We start from the raw sequence: 23,489 nt of genomic DNA on the forward strand, positions 1-23,489 counted from the left end.
GGGATATTTGCTACAGGGTGCATGCGCTTGCCAGAAAGACAGACAGAGACAGAGAGACAGAAAGTGAGAAATCACCTCCCGGGGGGATGGCCACACTGCAATCCTTTCTTCTTCATTCTCCTCTCGGGATCTTGGGCACACACGCACACGCGCCGGGCATGAGTTTAAGTCACCAAGTCCGGAACTCGAACCACAGTCGACTACATGGGAATCCAGTGATGTAGCCATTACACCAACTGCTGATCCCCTGCTGTTCATTTTCAAAGCCTATGCAAGCACCTAAACCCTTGCTTTTTTGGATAATAGAAGTATTTGAGACTTAGAACTTCACTAGTTTCTAATCTTACCAACACAAGTACCTCAGATAATGCTCTTCTCACTAGATACACATTCATAAAAGGAGGCTTCAGAAATTAATGGAAAAATGGAATTCAAGTATGAGTATATTTTGATACAAAAAATTTTGATATCCTTGCATAATTTTTTCATAATATGCATTTTCCACAACTTTTTGAAGACCCCTGTACATGTTTATAGTTACTTACAAAATGGTATGTAACTGATGTTCATCGAGGGGCATCTGGAGGAGAAATTGCAGGTGCTAATATTAGTGAATAATTGGGGCTATGCAATTTTGAGTCAATTGCTTAGTTAATCTGATTCTTTTTATTCTCATCAGGGCTGTGGTGAGGCAAATATCAGATGTGTCAAAGGTGCCTGACAGGGCACAGAGCTCAGAGAGGACACTGTTCCTTCCTTGGATCATCATGGCGACATTGCCCTCTCCTCACTCTTTTCTTTGCCCTTTCCTTGTCACTGTGTACTAGAAACTCTTGTTTATCCTTTAGGTCTACACTCAGATGTCACTTCCCAGTAATCTTCTCTGACTCCTCATAGTAGGTTCAGCCTCTCATTGTATGATTTCATGGTACCCTGTACTTTTCCCACTTAGGATGACCGTAAGAATTCATGTGATTACATGTAGGATGCCAGCTTCATCCTGAAAAGGATACCTGAGGGTGGGTACCTGTGTAATTTCCTTCCATGACTAACTTAGCATAGTCATTCAGATTGACTATCATAAGGGGAACATTTTGTGACTACCTCCATGTCACTAAATACTATATATATATATATATATATATATATATATATATACACACATGGCCAGCTGGCACATGTACTTGCTTTGGGGATTGAGGGAGAAGATAAAGAGAAAGAGCCCCCTCACCCTCATTGGATGTGGTCATGCTATAATCCTTTTTCTTCCATTTCTCCATCCCTTCAGGTTTTGGGGTACCCATGCACACATGCCTAATTTATTTTTCAAGCTTTTACAGTTGTGATTAGTCGTGTGGGTTCTGGCTTTCTATGCACAGGGTTTATATGTTGTGCTATGGGGCCAGCCCAGTTTTTACTTTTTTATTGTGGAATATTTCAAATGTATACAACAGCAAAGAAGAGAATGTAACAAAGTCTCATTATGTATTGTGACTGAAAATATATTTGCCCTGCATCTCACTTCTTAAATGATGGGTCTAATGACTGGTTGAGAAGTTAGGAAAATATTTAAAGATGTTAACATTGATGTTATAAATTGTCAAAATGGAGCTTGCTGTGGAGAGATCATGTCCAGATACACAGATGCATATGCCATGATTGCTCCAGTTGACTGGGTCTGGGATAGACATTTAACTTAAAATGCTCTGTTTTGGAGTTGTTATCTAAATGTCACTAAAAGCATGGATATTTCAGATCCCTTCTCAGTTGAGTGGTATTAGACTCAAGGGAACTACCTCTGTTTCAAGGGAATCTGAGCCCATTTATAGGCTGACAAGAGAATTGTATGAGCCATCCTTCCCACCTGCCCCAGTTAGGGAGATTGGAGTTCTAGAAGAGATCATTTAGTGTGGAGATTTTCTTTGAGGTTAATGCGCAAATTTCAGGAGAAGCCGATAGTACTTGTGCATATGTGTAGGTAGTGTTTAAACGTGGCAAGTTAAAGTGTAGAAATATGACTGTGACTAATAGCTGTTGTTTTTTGAGGGTCTTTGTGGGTCACTTGCTATGCCAGGAGCTCCTTTAACCACAGTGTATCTATTCCTCACAACAAGGTTGTAAGTTCAGTGTTCTTGCTCCCACATTATATGTGAGAAAATGGAGAGCTTCAGAGAGTTGCTCGAGACTAATCCCATAGCAAGTGGCAAAGCTGAAGTTTAATTCAAAGCCTGCCTATTTCCAGAGCCTTTGCCCTTTTCTATTCTGCCACACAGCATCCTAAAACATTCTTCTGTTTACTGGAGATATAAGTACCATTGGGGAACTTACTCATCACCTCCTTTATTTCATTATATAGCACAGAATGCTTTCAGTTCTGATGCTGAGATTACGTATAACTGATCAGAAGTAGCCAGCTCTAAGGTTTAGGCATATTTATTCTTTATTTGGAATGGTAACCATTGGTGTTTCTTTACTTATGGCTTGGCAAAAATTTTCAGATTCAGATGTCTTTTTGTTTTGTTTTGTTTTTAAATATTTACTGAAGATGCCAAGTCCATCCCATTAGCTGTTCTTTCACTTGGCAGTCAAAACCCATTTTGGTCCCTCATGGATGCATTGCAGTGGATGTGAAGCCAAAAGCTTTACATGTGTTTGACAGCCATCTGTTAAATGCCCAAATTGTAACTTTTTGATATTAGGGATCCTGTTAAAAATTAATGTCATGATTTGGCATGATTTATTCCAGTTATGAGGGAATTTTAAGATTTATTTTGACTCAAGGATAATATCGTTGTCTCACATTTAGAGACTTATATATTATGTTACCTACATGACTCCAAACTTCAAAGTTTTCGTATTTCTTTCACAAATCTAGTTTGTACACATTCCTTATTCACACAAGCATTATTCAAATAGCCATATTTCTGTGTCTTTTAGTGTTTATAGCATTTACCATCTTGAGAATTTTTAATACCTACCCCTCAATCTACTTCTTCCAATTTTCCTTAGCATTTGACATCCCTACTGGATATTGTCTTCGCATTTTTTTTCTAAAGTTTCTTTCTTTTATAAGTGAGAGAAATAAAGACAAGTATCCTCAACAGGCTCTCATACCTCAATCTTCTTCCCAGCCTTCCAGAATCACCAGCACACTGCCTGCTGTATACGGGTTAATGCTGGAACCGAACCCTGAATCTTCCACATGGCCTCCAGCATTGCAGTGTTCTGTGCTCCTGCTGTGCCAGTCTTTTTATTCTTTGTTGCTTCATGGTGGTTTGTATTTCTTTAATGTTACTATTACAGCTCACTTATACCGTAGTAATTGATTGGTTCATTTTCTCTCTTTCAGTGACTGAGAACTGGGTCTGTGTCTCATCCCCATGCTTCTGACACCTTTTATAGAATTTGCACTTCATAGCCACTCAATAGATCTTATTAAACTGAAATTCAAAAAGAAACTTGTATGTTTTTATTTAAATAAGGCCATAAATTAGGCACAACAGTTTTTGCGAATTTGAAATTCCCAGAAGCATTATTTTTCACTGTTATTCTTTTGTTGAGATGGAAGAGGTTGGCTTTACAGTAAATGAAATGAATTGCAGAATCTTTGAACCAGAATAATAACAACACTGATTTAAAAAAAAAAAAAACCTATGTAATCCATTCCCCTCTCTCCAAGCCAGACAGTTCTCTAGCCACCTTAAAATGAAGAAATTCTCTTTTCCTAAATGTTCCCATTAGAGATGATTGCCATCTCCTCTCATACCAAGTCATCCTTCCTTGCAGCCCTGTAAGTCAAGCAGCTTTGCCTCAGTTAATCTAAACTCTCCCTTAGTGAAATTTATGCTCATTGCTCAAATAGAAATGAAAAACAGCTGTTTTTTTTTTTTTCTGAAAATATTTCCCTTCCTAAAGATGGTTATTTCATCATTTTCCTATGCTTCTTTTTTTTAAGCATTATTCTTCCTTCACCTGACTCTCATTTTGTTCTCTATTTCTAAACCATTGAACACTACTCTCTCAAATTATTGGTCTTTTGCCTAAAAAAACATGGGCTAGGTATGATTAGCAAGTGATCGTTGATTTCAGGTGCACTTAGAAATACGTCTCACACCATTAAACTCAGTCAATCCTGCCAGGCTGGTGGGTAACTGGAATACCGTGACCCCCAAGTGATGTATGGTGGTATCTTTTTAAATCTGCCATCAACTATTCCCATCTCAGTTTCTCCAGTTGCTTAATTTATAAGACATGATTTATTTGTTATCAACTGCTTTGCAAGGTTCAAAAGAAACAGAAATAATGCACAAGGGAAATAGAATAAATTTAGGCCATGTATTTTTTACCCCCAGATCTGGTTTATGAATAAGCTTTCAGAGCGCTCTCAATAAGAAAAACATATGGTAATTCTAAAGGAGATAAAAAGGGATGTGGTACACTATAAGTGTACTTTTACTTTTTCACATGGCTTCTCATTTAAGAAACCTCATAAGCTCTCCCTTATAAGCCATTAAAAAGGAGAGTGGGCAAGCAGCTTCCTTTCCTCATTTAGTTTAGCATGGATATTGATTTACACTTGAGCAGAGGCCTCTGATCCCTTTGTTGGTTGGTGGTTTTGTTTGTTTTTTAATGTGAACTTAATTAAAAACGCAACATATAGACTGAGTTGCAAAGGTAGAACCCCAAGTTCAACACTCAAAACAGACTTCCTGTGAAAGAACAAAATGGGTATTTATATATATAGTAGTATTTTAAAGATGGCCTCAGTGATGACTGTTGATTCTGCAAACATTAAATCTTTACTGTGTGACAGCCTTACTTGAAGCCAAGATGTAGAACATACCATTTTTGCTTTTCATGTGCAGTCTATGGGAGAGAGAAAGATAATTTAGCAGGCAGTCATACTGCAATAAGTGCTGTGGTGGGGAACCATGAAAACACTTTGGAGGGACAAATAACACACACTTGGGAGTGACACGTAGGGTGATTAAAGTTAACCAATGGCTAAGAAACGTAAAAGTGTTTCAGTTGTGTATGGCCAAGCACAGACCTGAGTGAGTGTGTGACCTGTTCAGGAAACTGAGTTTGTTGCCATCAGAGAATAGACAAACTACAGATAACAGTATAGTTGGCCCTTCTTATCAGTGAGTTCTGCACATTCAGCCAGACCATGCCTTGCCAATTGTTATGAAATTGGGAAAAGAGTGGTTCCCTAAATGAGATGCTGAAGAAACTTATCTATCTACATACTTTTTACTTTTATCTGATGCTGAGATTACATATAACTAATCTAGAGATGGTTTAAAGTATTTGGGAGGATGTACACAGATTATATGCAGATACCCTGCTATTTTATGTAAGGGATTTGAATGTCCATGGATTTTGTCTTTGGAGAATCCTGGAACCATTCCCTATGAATACCAAGGATGACTGTACTTTTTATCTGAGGTTCTCTGAGATACATACCTTAGTGTATTTTTCATTTTTTCTCTGGTATTTGTTTATTGAAGTTCTGAGTACCTCTACAGAGTTCATTAGCAGGTCTTATGGTTCTAGTATTCTTATTCTATCAATTTTGGTTTAGGCTCTAAAAATGGTGCACTCATGTGGTGCAAAATACAAAAGCGTTTGAAGTATTCTTTCCCTCACCCTGTTTTCCCTCTATCAGGACTCACTGTAACTAAATGTAAATGGTAACTGAGGTTGCCATTATTATGAAGGCCATGGCAAGTGGAGGTCACCAGGACTCTAGTGTCCTTTTCAGTTATAATGTCAACTATTCCTGTACCCACGGAGCTACCTACTTACTTGGCTCTCAGAGCTAAGTGTAGAGCACTATTTTTTTGATACTATGGAAAGAGAACCAGATTAAGACTTCCCACACAAGGAAAGGAGGCAAAACCCTAAGCTAGAAGACTTGGCGAGCTACAATATAGACCAGACATTTTCATAGTTATGAGGCTGTCTTGTTCTAAGCAAGGAAAGGAACAAGAAAAGAAAAAGAAACAAACAGAAAAAGGCTCCAGAGGCCAGATTAATCATAAAGTCCTAATAGCCAAATGGAATTGAAATGTACTGGGCCAATGGGCAGGAGCTATGCAAATCTGCTCCCTTTCTCATCCTCTGCCAGAAATCTTATATTATCTCTTCAAGACAGAGCAGCCTTGAGGGACCATATATTAATATCATAACTTTCTTTTTCTTGCTTTTTATCTTCAACTAGTTGCTTTATAATAGCTTTGCTATTTTTCATGTGTTTGTTGTCTGTTAGCATTAAATCCCAGGCTTACTGATATGCACATTTTAGATAACTTTGGATCAGCTCAGTGTTCATCTTAGCAAATGACAAATCTGAGATGCCATTAGGACTAAAGAATGTGGAAGATAAGGATTATACAGACAGTGCTGTTCATTCTTGCTGATATACATTGTGTTGTCCTGTAATAGGGAGAGAGCAAAATGAGTCAGCCTCAAAGAGGTATTTTAATGTTGGCACTTGCAGATTCCTGAAAATTTCTGTTTTCTGAGTCAGACTACGATAGGTGCATATGACCTCACTCTCTTCTGAGTAATAGTGGACATAGCTATGACTGGGAATAGGTCTAGATATTAAAAACATAATATACTTACTAGGGTATAGATCACAGAGGACGCAAACATCAGAGTTTGGGGTGCTGGAGCCAAAATGTTTGAAAGAACTAGTGGGTTGGCCACTGATAAGTCAACAGATGACTGAAATCAAGCCTTAGACCCAAAAGCCAGAATAAATCTGAAATTATTGAGTTAAGAACCCAGACTTACTAGAATGCAGAAGAAGCTAGGGCAAGACAAGGGTAAATACAAGGGATGAGGAATCTGAGGATGTTGCTGTCACAAGGCAGCCCTATCTTAATGGCCTTTAGCCATGGGTCTGCTGTTGAAAGAGTGAGCGGATTCTTAGTAGAGACCCTTGACCCTAAAGTTCTGTTCCCTTAGTAGAGGAATCTAAGGGAGGGTATAGATTTTCTTATCTTTCTATTATATATGTTCTCTGATATCTTAAAGCCTTACAAACACCCTATAATAATTTTTTATACTTACCCATCATAGTAGTTATTGATATGAGTATGCTCTTCATGGATTTCTCTCTTCTACTTTCTCTGTGCTCCATGAAGAAAGAGGTAATGTCTGTGCCTGGTACATAATATAAGTTTAATAAAGGGATGGGGGAAGAAAGGAAGAAGGAAGAAACGAGTGGCTTTTTTTGCTCCTTTTCTTCACACAGGGAAGAACTTGGCTGTTGGTTTTACGTGGTGAGGCTCTTGCTGAGCATGTTGTACCCCTGCTGTCTCTCACTTTCAGCCCTTTGTATATATAGTTCTTTTCACTGAGACCATTCTTCTCTCTCCTCACTGACACATGCCTCTACTTTTACTCCCTCCTCTTCCTCTGCCCTGGTGTAGACGAATCATCCATCTAACTGACACTTTCATTCATTAGCCATCTTACTGTCTTCAGTCTGGTTATTATGAACTCTGAATATCCTGGAAGCCATTTTTGTCTTTTTCTTTTTCTCTTCTCCTCTCCTCTCCTCTCCTCTCCTCTCCTCTCTTCTTCTCTCTTTTCATTGCCAAATGGTATAGGTGCTTGCATACATGCATGTTTGTGAGAGAGAGAAAGTAGCCCTCTTGGGGCATGATCATGGCTGTAGTCCCTTCTCAAACTCTGTTTCTCCATCCTGTCAGGAATTGGGGCATGCATGGACATGTGTCTCTCAAGCTTCTGGTGCTGGACTTTGAACCATGGTCAGCCATGTGAGATCTGGCTCCCTTAACCAGTAGTCGTGCTTGCATACATGCATGTTTGTGAGAGAGAGAAAGTAGCCCTCTTGGGGCATGATCATGGCTGTAGTCCCTTCTCAAACTCTGTTTCTCCATCCTGTCAGGAATTGGGGCATGCATGGACATGTGTCTCTCAAGCTTCTGGTGCTGGACTTTGAACCATGGTCAGCCATGTGAGATCTGGCTCCCATAACCAGTAGTATACAGGGCTAGCTCCATTTTGTCTTTTTATGGTAATTTTGCTTATTTTACTCTTACACATCATAGATTGACTTTCAGCTGCACTCTCAAAGGTAAACTTTGTTTTCCCATCTTGAAGGAGCATCTCATTTTTGTCAGTGTCCTTGCGCCTGGTATGAGTCTCCTGAGAACCTTAAGTTTTACCAGAACATCCTCACAGGAAACCTAAGGCAGCTACATCATTGTTCCCCACAGCTCTGTATTTCTTGCGTTCTTTTTATCTGTTTTTATTTTAATATTTTTTTCTTTATTAAGAAAAGGAGAGAACAAACAAAATAAACACAGAGAAAAATACTCCAAATTATTGCACTTTTTCATATGGCCTAATCAGCCTTCACCACATTTTATCAATGTATTTTCATGAGTGGTCCTGAATAAACATGTAGATATTTATATTTTTAAATTATTTTTTATACATTCAATCACTGTATACCATTGCAGCTTACAAAATGAATTTTCCCAGCATGAATGCACTGTAGTCCAGTTCAAGATATTATCATACATGTGATCATCAACAGATAATTTTCCATTTTTGTGTTCTTTAGATGTTTTGCTTCTTTTTTTTTACCCTTGATTTCCTTCCTCTCACCCTCTCCTATTTCCCACCTTCCAAGCATGTAGTTATAAGTACAGGCTTTTAATTGATCAGGTATGCATTTGCACTTTAGAACAATTTTTTTTTCTTTATTCGTGTGCATGAGTAGCAGAGAGTAGAGAGGAGAACACAGGGTCTGGTCACACTGTGATCTCCTTTTTCCAGTCTCCCTGCTCATTGGATCTTGGGTACTCCTTCATGCATGTCTTGTGTGTTTCAGGCTGCTGGGCCAGAGATTTGAACTGCAGTTGCCATGTGAAGTCTGACTTGTCTTGAGCAGTGCATTATCACTGCACCATGAAACTGGCCCAGGGTTTGTGTTCTGCTCCACTCCTTAATGGTGTCACCTCAAATGAATGCACCTTTCTGAGTCTCACTGTCCCTTTTTACCAAATGGAGATTTTTAAAAATATGTATTTATTCATTCCAATTTGTTACTATTTTTCAATTTAACCAGATAGAGATAGAGAGGGAGAGAAAGGGAAAACGAGAAAGCAAGCTGCCAGGACCAGGACTTGAACTGTGGTTAGCCATGTGGGAATTCAATGCCTTTAACACATGCCACCTAACAGCCCCCAAATAGAGATTTGAGAGTCAGTAGTCTACATAGCAAGTCTAAGTACACTGCCTGTTATGTAACAGGGACTCATTAAGTTGTCGCTTGTTTTCGTTCCTTTTCCCCTTCATTTTCCCCCTAATAAGGGGACAGATTCTTATTTTTAGGGGATAAATTCCAATCCATGAATGCAGGAGCCTCACCAAGATCTTGGAATATTTTGGTCGGCAACTTAGTATCTTTCATTTTCTTTCTTTCTTCTTCTTTTTTAAAAATTTGCTAAGGAGCATGTGCACTTACCAGAGAGAGACAGAGAGGGAATGTGAGAAAGCACCTCCATGGGGACCATCATGCCACAGTCTTTTCTTCATTTCTCCTTACAAGATTTTGGGCATATACAAATGTGCTTGGCATATTTTCCAAGCTGCTAGTTCCAGGACTTGAACCATGCAGTCAGCCATGTGGGAAACTGTCACCTTAACCTCCATGCCACCAGCTGGTCCAGAGTCCTTTGTTTTCTGACTCTTAGGTCTCCTTTTTTAGGAGGGAGGGCATGGGAAAATTTCCTTGATTATTTATTCAGCTCTTTCATGCTTCCCATATTGTCATGGCCACATTTGAACCATGTTATCCGCAAGTCTAACTGAAAAGGCAATTTAATATTGCCCTGTGTTGCATCATTGCATATATTATTTCGGTCTGTCATGGACCTGTCAGCAAGTCTTGATGAAGTACAGAGCCAATAGTAACAAGCCTGAAATCTGACAGGTCTTTAACAGAAGCAAGTCTGATTGGTACAGTGGTATTTCTTCAGAAATGAGGCCTTCTTGGTCTCCTTGTGATACAATTAGCAATCCAGCCTGAATCATTATATCTCCCCATGAACTGTATCTTTAGTGCTGGTAATTCAGTCTGCTACATGGCTTGGAAAAACAGAGCCATCATAGGCCTGTGATGTACCGAAAGTTGCATCCAGGAATATCTTGGTAGTTTATCCCCACTCTCAGCTCTAATTATTCTGTTATTCACTCGCTTGTTTGATTGAGACTCTCCAGGTTCTGCTTTCTACAAGCAGAGAACAAAAGGCTTCCCTTGAAAGTAGGGGCCTGGCAATGTCAATACAGTGAACTGCGTATAAGTAATGCAGTGGTGCCGACTTCATTTTTAGAAAATCTTGTTGGAGAAATACATGAGAATGATCAGGCCCCTGGAACTCAGTGGAAACGTGCTTTTGATGTATGCCATGCTCTGGCTAAAAGCAAGAGAGTCAAAAGTTCTCCTCGTTCTTGCTTTAGCTGCTTCATGCTCTCTGAAATATGAATATAATCTTGGTAACCTTCTCCCCTTGTTTCTTTCAGATTCTGGAGGCTCCTACCTGTCTTGGAAACCTATGATATGCACATAGTAGGCCTCAGTCAGTATCTTCTCAGGGAATGTTTTTTAAAAAAATTACAAGTGGTGGGACCCAGCAGTTAGTGTAATGGCTGTGTCGCTGGACTCCCACGTAGTCGACCGCGGTTCGCGTCCTGGACCCGATGGCTTAAAACTCATGCTGGGCTCATGTGTGTGCATGCCCAAGATCCTGAGAGGAGAATGGAGGAGAAGGGATTGCAGCGTGACCATCCCCCCTGGGGGGTGATTTCTCGCTTTCTGTCTCTATGTCTCTCTCTGTTTGTCTGGCGAGCGCACACGCCCTATAGCGAAAAACCTCTCCAAAAAAAAAAAAACCATACAGGTGATAATACTTGTAGTAGTTACCACTTACTGATCATCAAAAATGAGCTTTACTTATATCTCCTCATTTTAATCCTGCTAAGGCCATTCTTTCTTTACCCTCTGACCTCCCCATTAACCTAAAGTCTTTTTTTGGTTTTGTTATCGGGTTACCCCAAAGCAAATCTTCAGGGTATGAATATGGTAGCCAGAGGTGTCGGAGCTAAGTCAGGGAAAGGAACTTGAGGGATAACCTGCCAAAAAGCAGATTCTTACCCTGCTTTTGTCCAGGTGCCCTTTCCCTTATCTGGGCCTTGTACCCTACTGTCTCTGAGGCTGAACCTTAGTTCCTTTCTTCTAGGGTGTGGGAGACATAGCACCCTGGGTTGCTCATGAGGTCACATAGGATATAGTTATTTTCTGAAGAAATTTCAGTTAAAATATTTAAATGGAACTGTATCTCTCTCTCTCTCTCTCTCTTTTAATTTGCCAGAGGGCGTGTATGCTAACTGGAGAGACAGAGAGACAGAAAGAGAGAGAAGGAGAGAGAGGACCTTGCTCTAGAGACCCAGAGCAAGAAAGCATCCTCATGGGGCATGGTCATGCCACAATTCCTTCTCCTCTAGCTCTCTTCTTTTTCGAGATGTGGATTTGAGTCTGGGACTCAGATCATGCCATGTCGGGTCCAGCCATGTTAAGCACCAGGTTGTAGACTATCCCAAAACTGTGCCGTTTTCAAGAATTTTTTTTCTATACAGTTTGTTTTATGTATTTTATACTATACTGTTTCATTACGTCTTAAGAATAATAGTATTATTCTTGGATTGAACATTTTGTTATTATAGAGTAGATAGTGCTCTTTGTCTTGTTTCATATGTTTTGATCTTTTATTCTATTTTGATATTTATAGTTATATTTTAAAATTTTTATTTGTATTATTTCTTTGTTGACATTTTAAAAAAGCTATTCTCACAAGTTTTGAAAATCTATGCTATAAACAGCGTAAAGTTTCATTATTTATTTATTTTTTTTAGATTTTATTGTCATGGGCTGTGTGTACTGGCCAGAGATAGACAGAGAAAGAGAAAAATCACTGTTGGGGAAATGGGCACACCCCAATCCCTTCTCCATTCTCCTTTCAGGGTTTTGCACATGCATGCACACATGCCTGATGGGATTTTCAAGCCACTAGGTTCCAAACTCATACTGTGGCCAGCCATGTGGGAATACAGCTCCTTAACCACCACACCATAAAGTTTTATTTTAACCCCACTGTGATTTTTCTTATGTAATTGGTTGTGGAATTTTGCCTGTTCACATTTAATTTTATGCTGAGATAATTCATTTTATTCTTTCTATCTTATTTTTTGTTTTTTATTTATATTACCTCATCACTTCCCTCCCTTTCCTTTTTCTTTTGTTTAGTTTGTTGGGTTTCACTGGCTTGTTCATTTTCTCTTTATTTCCTTTTATCCTTTGTTAATTCAAGAGTTCTACTAAACTTTTTTGTTTCTCTTAGTGATTATATTCTCATTCATTGCAATCAGCATTAACCTTAAGTTCTGCCTGAAGTTACATTCGTATTCCAAAGTGTTCTTCCTGTGTACCCCATTCTCTAATCTCTAACTTTGAGATTTTGCATACTTAATATTTTCAGCTCCATGCTATTATTAATATTAGAATTTTTCTTACAACACTATTGTATTTCATGAAAATTCAATATTATACATTTCTGCTTACACTATCCTTCTCCATTTCAGTATATGTGATAATGTGTGCATATATATACACACATACATGTACATGTGCAATCACATATGTCCACATATGCATGCATGTATAATACATATGCACAAGCAAACATGTATGTGTGTGGGAGAGAGACTATTAGTGTCCATTGGTTCCCCTAGTTATTGATCCCCTAATTATTGAGAGAGCTGCTCTGAATCAGTCATTACTTGCCTGTGTTCTCTCTCAGGTCTTGTCCTCAGAGAGCTTATATAAGAAGTTTACTTTTAGAATCCTTGCATGTTGAAATGTTTTCCTTTTTCTCTGACAGCTGAGTAATATTTTGTCTGGGGATAGGATTCTTGGATCAGTTTTTCTTAATGATCTGTACATTATTTGAATATCTTCTACATTCCAGAGTTATAGATGAGAATTCCTTAGTTAGTCTGAATCTCTTGCCTTTGTAAGGAACATTCTGTGTGGAAGCTTGTATAATTTTCTGTTTACTTTTGAAATTTGAGTATTTCCTGGATTCACTTCCTGGGCTTAATGAGACTTTTACTCTTCAGGTTTAAGTCTTTCTTCAGCTCAGTACAATCAGATATCTGGTACTGTACTCATTTAATGATGTTTCTCCATCATCTTTTCTTTCTTGTTTTTAAATCCCTTCTGGAATTCCTGTTTTGCTCATGTTAGTTTGCTGGATCTGTCTTCCAATCTTCTTTGCTCCTTATTTGTCTCTTTGTGTCTTTGGTGCTTATTGTAAGATGCTTTATTCACTTGTTCTTCCAGAACATTAATTGGGTTTTTATCAGAGTCAGTGATTTTTTTAGTTCTTCTGTGAAAATTTTAAATTTAAAGTGAGTGTTTTTAGTTTTTCTGAAGACTTTTTTGTGTTCTTCTGATTTCTCATTACTTTTATTACTGATGTATTCTTTCAGTATTTTCATCATTTATGCTTTAGTGAAACCTACCTCTAATAGATGTTTTTTGTGATCTCTCAGGTGAACTAGTCCCACAAAGTTAGGAATTATTTCTGTTTTCCCTCCTCATTGATTTATTTTCTTTTGACTTCCATATAAGTTTTTAGAGTCCTTCTGGCATTAACAAATCTGAAAGCAGAGAAAGATACAGCAATTTCTCTCCTGGCCTTCTGGCTGGCAGTGAACAAACTGGCTAAGAGTGAGTGGCCCCTGCCTTCCTCTTAGAGCTGCCAGAAGCATCATTGTTCCCTGGCTGTTGATCTTGGGAGCGATTCCACTTGCCAGTGCAGCCCTGTCTAAGGCCTCTGTCTCTAACTCTAATCCTGCAAACCTACCCGGAGGTGGGAGGTGGAAGGCAGGTGACACAATGGGCTGGAAGGTACAACTTGCCTGAAGGTGAATAGCTATCCTGGGAGGGTTAAATATTGTCCACATTTCAGGAAATGTCAACCTTTGTGTTAATAGAAACCTCAGGAAGAGGCAAACTTTTGTTCCACTACTGGTAGTTTGCCCTATCAAGATAAAGTCTCATGCTTCTACCCCTCCCGGAGATTTCTGGAGAAACTGTGGGTTTAGATGCACTGTGTAAACCTTGCCAATTCTGATGCTTTTACACATTCACATTACCCACCAGACTGATTTAAAGAGGCCCAAATGAAATGAGCCCTAAAGGTGTTTGAATATTTCTGATCGAGGATGGAGTTGCTAGAGGCATCTGTAGCTATGAAACTTGTAGGATTCAGTCATCTTTCTTCTGAGTATACTCTCTGGTCATTTATACTTACTTGTAAGGATTGAAACTTCCGTCTCTTTCATATTGGCGGAAATATCTACTTAGAATAACTTAGTTATCCTGTGAAATGTTGAGTTGCTTAACCACTGCTCTGTGATAAACTGCAATGACTACTCAGTGGTTTAATACAACATACATATATTTGGTTCATGGGTGGCTGATTTAGGCTGTGCTCTCACTCAGTGGGGGCTTGCTGCCTGACCCAAGACCACCGGCTTGGCCGGATCTGCTTCCTGCATCTCTCATCCTTCAGGGGGACTAGTGACTAGTGTGCTACCCCAGGATGATTTTCTCAGGGCAATGCCAAGGGTGCAAAAGAACAAGCAGAAACATGCCAGATCTCTTGAGGCTTAGTTCAGGATTGCCATGGAAACACCTCTGCTGCTTCATTCTTTTGGCCAGATCCAGTCAGAGGACAGAATTCAAAGTCTAGAGATGACAAGGAGATAGTACAGGGGATGGGATCAGGGAGGCAGGAGGAAAAGGGCACAACCCTATGAAGTTCACAGGGTGCGGCCAGCAGGTGGCATAGTGGTTAAAACACTGGACTCCGAAGTGGTAGACTGTGACCTGAGTCTTGGATCTACAGCTTGAAACTCATGCTGGGTGTGTGTGCTTGCACACCCAAAATCCCAAGAGGAGAATGGAGGAGAAGGGATTGCAGCGTGGTCATCACCCCTGAGGAGTGATTTCTTGCTTTCTGTATCTCTGGCTCATTGGTGAGTACACGCATCCTATAGCAAAAGAAAATATTTTTGAAGTTCATAAGGCAAGAGATATATAGATAAGTGAAGGGATGAGGATTTTTGGCTCATTGAATTTACCTTGTCTCGGCTGTTATGAACTAATGAGCCATTGGAAAAGTCATGATGCACTTTTGCATTAAAAAAAAGAAAGGGGGACCAGCTGATGGCAGAATGGTTATGTTGCTGGACTCCCATGTAGTCAACTGAGGTTCGAGTACCGGACCCAGTGGCTTAAAACTCACACTGGGCACATGTGTCGGCGTGCCCAAGATCCTGAGAAAAGAGAGGAAAAGGGATTGCAGTGTGGCCATTCCCCCTGCGGGGGGGGGGGGGTTCTCCCTTTTTGTTTTTTTGGGGGGGGGGATTCTCACTTTCTGTTTCTTTCTGGTGAGCTCATGTGCCCTACAACAAAACAAAACAAAACAAAACAAAACAAACAAACAAACAAACAAACAAAACAGAAAAATATGTCATGACCTCTCCAATAACCGAATACAGTGTGATATTTCTACCTCACAGTGATAGCTCAAAGAAGAGACCCATGAGTTTAACTGGAGGTAGTGAGAATAATAATGTAGCAGAGGAGCTGACATTATAACTGAACCACAGGGATGACATGGAGTTAACCAAGTAGACAAAGATAGGTGAAAGGAAATAACCAATTGAGATGGAAGGAACAGATCAGAAGCATAGCAGTGTGAAATATAAATGGGGCACTTGGGGTTTATTAGAAATAAACCTACACTGTTTTTTTCCTGCATTTCTCTGTCCAGTGATCTGTCAGACACTCTAAAATAATTAGGATTTGGGACATTGTGCCATGAAGAGTTAGCTTGTTGTGTGTACTCTTCAAGACAAGGATATACATAAATGGCAACCATACATAGGAAAAAAAAAAAACTCTACTGATTAAGGTGAATGGTTTAGTACATGTATGTTAAGTGTCTATTGGTGCTACCCTGTGCTGTTTAATGCAGCTCAGTCTGTTCTGCCACCGATTATGCCACATTAGAAAAAAATCATTAAAGATAAATGACATTTTTTTGCCTTCAGTATAGGCCTCAATAGATGTTACCTCTTTGACTGAGCCCTCCTTGATACTTTCTCAGGGCCTGATTACATCAGATTATTCTGCTAAAGGCTTTTAATTCTTCCTCTACTTCTTTTAGAATACTAATGATTATTTGTTCATACGAATACGATTTTTCACCTCTGTGGGGCAACTGTGATATGTGTTCAGTAGAAACTGTACTTTGAATATCCCTACAACCATTCTGTTTTTCACTTTCAGTACAGTATTCAATAAGTTACATGAAATAGTCAATGCTTTATCATAAAATAGTCTGTGTGTTAGGTGATTTTGCCTAACTGTAAGGTAATGATGTAGTGCTCTGAGCATGTTTAAGGCAGACTAGCTTAATGATGGTCAGTAGGATAAGTATATTGAGTGCATTTTTGACTTGCAATATTGTCAACTTAAGGGCTTTTCAGGACATAAGTTGGGGAGCATCAATATATGATTTTAGGTGTAATTGATCATTTTTTATCACCCCAAAACTTTCAGCTTCTGCGAGAGCAGAGGATCAGGTCTTTTGCATATCACTGGTTCCATAAGGCATAGCGTGATGCCAACATCAAAGTAAACTAAGTGCTAAATCTTGAATGTGTGAATAAAAAGTGAATCAATGTGACTGACTGAGCTAGATGCACCTAGACTATTGTCCCTGTGAAATATTTTTTTTAACTGTGAATCCTCCTCAGATTTACCAGTGATGAAGTAGAAAAATCATATTCTTTGTTACTTTGATTTGATTCATATTTAGGTGACAGAGAAGAATAGGGCTAGTCTTTCTTGAAGGAGTTGTGGTTTAGTGGGTGAGATGGAGAACAGGCAAAGGCAACTATTATGGTGAGTATAAGATACATTTAGATTAGCACTTAAAGAGACTTTGCACTGAGCCCGCCTTCCATTAGGGCTTTCTGAAATAGAACAAACTGAGCTGCACTGTGAAGGCTAACTAGAAGCTAGATACATCCTAGCAAAGATCATTCCAGCAGTAATGAAACAAAGGGTCCAAGGCACAGGAAACTGAGAAATCAAGACCTACTGCAGGGAAGTTCAAATCATTCAGTATTGCAGAATGGAGAAAGCAAGGGTGGGGATGGCAAGAGAAGGAATTGGAGGTGGGCACAAAGGGTTTTTTAAGCCCTGTACCTTGTCCTGAAGTTAGTGCTGATCAGTTGAAAGTTTTCGATCAGGAGCCGATATTTAAGTTTTATTGTATGATGATTGTTCTAGATACGACATGAAGAACAGATTGGATGGCAGTAGGACCAATAGATGTGTAAAGAAACAATTAATTATACAGCATTAGAATGACTATGATACAAGATGTCTCTTGCTCTGTGAGCTCAAAAGAGGAGTACTCAACCTTGCACTCAAGTCTCAGCCTAGGTTAAAGTTAGAGTTTGAGTTATCAGGGTGAAGAAAATCTGAAAAATTCGCTAAACAGTTGGGTAGGGTGAAGGCACAGAAGTGTTCAGTAAGGTGAATTTTTTTTTTTTAAAGAACTGTAAATATTTTTTTATTGCTGGAATATAGATTTTTATAGGCGAATTGATGGGAAACAAAGTTGGAAAAGAAAACACCTTCTAGCATTTAAGTCTTTCTCCTATTAAATATTGCTTTAGATTGGAATGCTGATATTATTTACCCCTACAAGACACTTATTAAAAATTATTTTATTATAGAAAAGTTTGAACATGTGCAAAAGTATACAGAGTATTATAATGAACAGCCATGAACCCGCATTCAGCCCCAACAACCAAACACCCATGGCTAGTCCTGTCATATCACAGTGGCACTCACTTTCCCTTCTCATGTTATTTTGAAGCAAATCTAAACATCTTATCATGTGTCTTATATATTTTAGTTTCTATCTGTAAATGAGCAGGAGCCACAACTACCGATATCATATCTAATGTGTAATAATTCAGTTTTACCAAATAGTCTTATTTGTAATTATCTCACAAATGTCATAGCAACACAGATATAAATACACAAATTTTGGTACACAGTTGGTTTGAGATTCAAATGAGGTTCTGAAAGTCTTTTGAAAGTTCAAGAAGGTGCTATCCATTAACAGGTGGACATGGGGGCTGTTGATCTAAACAAGAATATGTAATTACCTATTGTGGTTTATTTTTTTTTCTTCAGTACCTTGAGGATATCTGACCAGTATTTGGCAAAATAAGAATGAATCCTTGCTTATGCTATTGTTTCTTCCTTTTCTCCATTTTCTTAGGTCTCTGTGCTCCCTGGTGTGCAAATGGACATACTCGGCAGAGAAGGGCTGGGATGACAGTTTCTGGAAGATGATTGGTTTGAACGATTTTGTGGCAGATAATTACAGCAAAATAGGTAAAAGAATAAAAAGCCTGGGGAGTGATTGTGTGTGTGTGTGTGTGTCTGTGTGTGTTATACATATGTTCACACACATGTATATGAAGATACCAGTTTTTCTTTTTAATTTTTCTTTTTTTTGTTACTTTGGGTAGGCCAGATGAATAGCCCTTGTCTTAGGACTTAAATAACCTGAGTGGAAATATATACGTTGAAAATGTGCATTGAATACATACAAAATTAGGAATTGGGCTAAACTGAGAACATTACTTGCATAGAACAGCTGGGAATCACATAATCAAGGGGATGCATATGGATCACTTCCAGTGAGTACTAGAAAAATAATTTCATGAATTAGATTTGGGGGACACGGATATGGATAGAAGAAAATTTTAACGATAAAAATTAGAAGAATCAGGAACAAAATACACAATGAAATATTAGATAGTGATTCCTAAGGCTTTTATGTGACACCGACTGGGAGGTAGGGGCATGAGTGACTAAGCAGGTGTTTTCCCAGTGAAAAAAATTCAGATACTAGGTACGTATAATGAGAGCTGACATTGTAAAAGTTAAGGTTTACAAGGTCGTTTCTCAGGAAGATGTTTATTTCCTGTAGTTACTACTTATAATTCTAGTAAGCTGTCATTAGGAAAGCAATTACAGTTGAATCTGTAGAGATATATACCTTTCATTTGGTATGCAGCCTAGGGTAGTATTATAATAAGATTTAAAAGTATAGTGAATTAAACAAAATAGCAAGTCACTTCCCTGTTGTGGAATAGAACACAGGTGACTATTAGCGTAGCTCTGCCATTTTTATAACATGTCCTCTAACTTTGGTTCCAAATTAGCTATCTCATTCCCTAACAGTTCCCAGCCAGAAAGTACAAAGAATAAAAAGGACCAAAGGGATCCCAATGCTTTCTTTTGGAGGCAGCATAACATGGAAATGGGCCATAGCATTTTTGACCATATCCAATTGACCAGCACTTGGTCTTAAGGACCCACTAGGCTCCAAGGGTGGCTGGAATATGTAGTCCCTGACTGGATGGCCAAGTGTTCATCCATATACCAGCTGAAACACAGGAGTGTGCTGTTAAATATGGGTGAACAGCTAGTAGTATTGGCTACTTCTGACCATCTTTTGATAACTAAACTATGGAGCAAGTTATTGCAGTTCAAACTACCTTTCTCTGGTGGGATCCTTATGATTATTCTATTAAAGTTCAAGATGGATTAGAAACATGAAGGATGCCATCCTCCATCTCTACAGTGCTCAGTTGTCTATGACGTGTTCAACTCCTAATAGCTAAATCTGGAGAACACTGCTGGATTCTCTGTGGCTCGGTTGCAACCATCTCAGAATTTGACCTGGTCGAGGAGGGGAAGAACTTGAAACCAGGGGAAGAGAGGAAGAAAGTAAAGCAGCAGTCATTAGTCATTGGCTTGATTCTAGGCCCATTGCTAGATTATTTATGTATGTTAGATGATTTGGCCCTCACAAACCCATTTGTTTCTCAATTCCCATTTTACAGATCGGAACAGTGAAATTCTGTTCCTTGCTCACCATTAAGATATAGAGTCAGTTTTAGAACTGGAGTCTTTGTATACTTTCACCAAAGTAGACTGCTTTCTTGGAATACACTGGACTGAGGGAACCAATATGGCTATACAGCTGGCTTCCAGTAGGATTAGGCAACAGTCCAATGTTCAGCACCCAAAGCCACACTGAGCTAGATTGGGACAAATGTTCATACCTGGATGGGAGTAGGGTGTGATGGACTCTCAGTCTGTGATGTAGTTATAACTTCACAGCATAAGGGAAAGGTAATCCTTTAAGTTATGTGGTGGTTGGTTTTAAAATTCTGGATGTTCAGATCATTTGGAGCCAACAACGGGGGAATAGTATCAAACTTTTTACTTTTCTGGGTTCCAGGGGAGCTGTCCAGTCTATGGTTTGTCAAGTCTGCCAGTCAGACTAGGGGTTTGAATGGTGCTTCTCATTCAGCATAGAAACTGTGCAGTCAAACAGGAAAGTGGCACTAAACTAAAGACTTCTAGGGTACAAGGACCATATTTTCCCTACCCTTAAGGATCTTGGCATAAAAGGTGTTAGTTGATATCTACTGCCTGGATGTGTACGGTATACACATAATAACTGAAATGAGACAGACTGGTAAGAGTAAAGAGAAAAACTGCACCTAAGAAATATTCCGTGTGTTGGTTGATTTTTATTGCTATTACAAGATACTATAGATTCACTCAAACAAGCATTTATTTCTCACAGTTCTGGAGGCTGGAAAGTCCAAGATCAAGATGCCAACAAGGCAATTCTTGTTTTGAAGCTTCTTTTCTTGGCTTGTAGGCAGCACTGTCTTGCTGTGTACTCACATAACTTCTGTATATCTGTAGAGGGAACAGAGGGCGATAGCTCTCTGCTGTTAGCTTCTTATAAAAACACTAGTTGTATCATATCAGAGTCCCACACTTACAACTCATTAACTTTAAATATCTCCTCATAAGCCCTATCTCTTAATACAGTCACAGCAGGAGTTAAGGCTTCAATGTGAATTTTTATGGTTGCAATTTAGTCCATAACACCAAGCACTAATGCACTGGTGATTAGTGCTAAAGCAGAACCACTAATTCTTGTCTCCAACCTAGTGTTCTTGAGGTTCCCCATGAGCTTTCTGCCTTGATAAAGAACTGTGAGAACTGAGTACAAGAGGGAAGGGCTCTTTGACCTATCATTAAGGGAGTGCAGACAAGTTTGATCTAACACATTGAATGGAAAACTAGGGTAGCTCGACTTCTAGCACTAACAGTGTGTACTCAGACAAGTCTCATAATGTTTCTGTATTTCCATAGTTTTGCCTTTGAAAGATAATTAATGGTTGCAATTGAAATTAATAGTTTATAGCTTCCCAAACTGACTTCATTATAGTCATTATCTTTCTAAATTTTCAAAACTGTGTAACAGGATTATTTTTTATTTGTTCTGTTTTGTAGTTAAAGAAGCCAAGATTTAGAAAGGGAAAGCATGCCTAACCAGTGGTTACAGAGTTGCAAGTGGTAGAAGCAGAAATCAAGTACATGTTTGTATGCCTCTAAATCTTGCTTTGACCACTTTGTATACTGGGTTTCATCTGATGTTTATTATATGCATACAGTATGCAGTGAATATAGACTTATCCTCTTTCCCATTCTATATGCTTTCACATACTTTGTTTCATGTAGTTCTCACAATCACTGACAAAAGCACTGCTACCATTTTTATAGATGAGAATCAGATTAGTAACCATGTCCCACTGTGCTCAAAACAAATTAATAAGTCAGGGTTGAAACCCTCTCAGTAGAAGAACCTAGAAGAAACTAATAATTTACTGTTACACAAATGGCGGCTTCAGTTTCATAATTAAGTGATTTTCAAATTTTATATGCCTCTAAGAAATTAGCTATTCTTCCTTGAATATTCCTGTAGTATAAGAACTTAGTTTTATTATGGTGTTAATTGACTGCCTGTTCCCATGTCTTGACGTCATGCTGAAGTGTGAGCTCTTCGACCTGAGGATTTTTATTTATCTTTATATTCCTATACTAGCACAGAACATGGCATATTTTCATGGCTATATGACTATTTGATTAGAAAGTGAGTAATTTAAAGATTGAGATGGCTGGTACTGGAAGGTCAGTGCTTTTTGCTTTTCAAAGCTGTAATGCTATGTGGTGATTTTAGCAGCATCTTTGTTATCTTGGGTCCAACTTCTATTCCTATTTTCTGATTATCTTAACATTTTTATACTCTTTTTTTTCCTGCCTTGTACAGGACACATGTTTAATTAGTGTCTTAGTTCTGCTAATAGAGCAATACCTACAAGAAATATTCATTAAAAGTCCATAATGTTAATCTAGCAGAAAATTTCCAGAGTAACTGTATTAGATTTTGCCTGTTAAGTTAATGGATTTTTAATGGATGTCCTAAGGAGACATATCATTAACCAGAATATTGCCATACATGTATTAAAACCTATCCATTCATCAAAATTAATTGTGCGATGTTTCCTTTGATTTTTTATTTCTAGTGAGTTGAGCTTGGAGATTCAATCTGAATTCAAAGAAGATGTTTAAAAGGGTGTTTACTCTTGGTTGTGACTTTCAGAAATTCCTCTGGAAGCTCTCCCCAGACATTCTTGGAACTATGAACAATGAATCTCGGAAGCCTCCCTAAGAAGTGTTAAACATTTCCAGTCGCCTCATTGCCCATCAAGATGTGGGCATCATAGCACAAAACCTCTTAGCAGATTTGAGCATTGAATATCGTGGATTTAAGCATTAATACAATTACCATAATTTGCTCCACGTGGAGCTTTTAGCCAAGTCTTTACCAGCCTTCCTGGGCTCATGCAGTAAATAAATGCTTTCCCCGAAAACTGAACAACTCAGCAACTGATAGTCTTATGGAGGGATATTTTTAAAATAAATTATTTACGAAGTGTAAGTTAGAGATCAAATGCAATATTTATATGGTACACTTCAAGGACGGAGAAAAAATTTACAATGTTTTAAGTAACTTCATGCAAGTTTCCAAAGCTAAAATGTTACTACCTAATGACTTTTTAAAAGAGATGTTTTGATGGTTTAGTTTAAAAGCATTATACCAAGAAAGGGAAATGTAGTTTGGTGAGTATAGTAGAAATTCCTTTACAACTGAAACTTATAGTAGTTGATTTAATATTTAGAAATGATGAAAAAAGCAAAATCTTTTTTTTTTTAGAGGATTATATACTCATATTCCACTGAAATGTTCTGTGTCAATAAACTTTGGCCTTTGATTCCACATGAATCATTCCCAGGTTACCTGTCTAAGCCTAAACATCCATCAAAAGCAAACAGGAAGGAAGAGATCAGC

At 38.5% G+C, this 23,489-nt stretch overlaps 1 protein-coding gene across 6 annotated transcripts in view; it reads left to right on the top strand.

The window, feature by feature from the left end:
- Positions 1-23,489, top strand: part of FGGY (FGGY carbohydrate kinase domain containing) — a 443,688-nt gene that overhangs the window by 134,155 nt on the left and 286,044 nt on the right. For all 6 annotated transcript variants that reach the window (XM_014590284.2, XM_006154914.3, XM_014590286.2 and 3 more), the window contains exon 6: positions 18,480-18,595. In XM_014590284.2, the coding sequence (XP_014445770.1) occupies positions 18,480-18,595 (116 nt within the window). The remainder of the gene's footprint in view (positions 1-18,479; positions 18,596-23,489) is intronic.

The sequence above is a fragment of the Tupaia chinensis genome, unplaced genomic scaffold, assembly GCF_000334495.1.
Source record: "Tupaia chinensis unplaced genomic scaffold, TupChi_1.0 Scaffold000425_1, whole genome shotgun sequence".
Classification (NCBI taxonomy): Eukaryota; Metazoa; Chordata; class Mammalia; order Scandentia; family Tupaiidae; genus Tupaia; species Tupaia belangeri.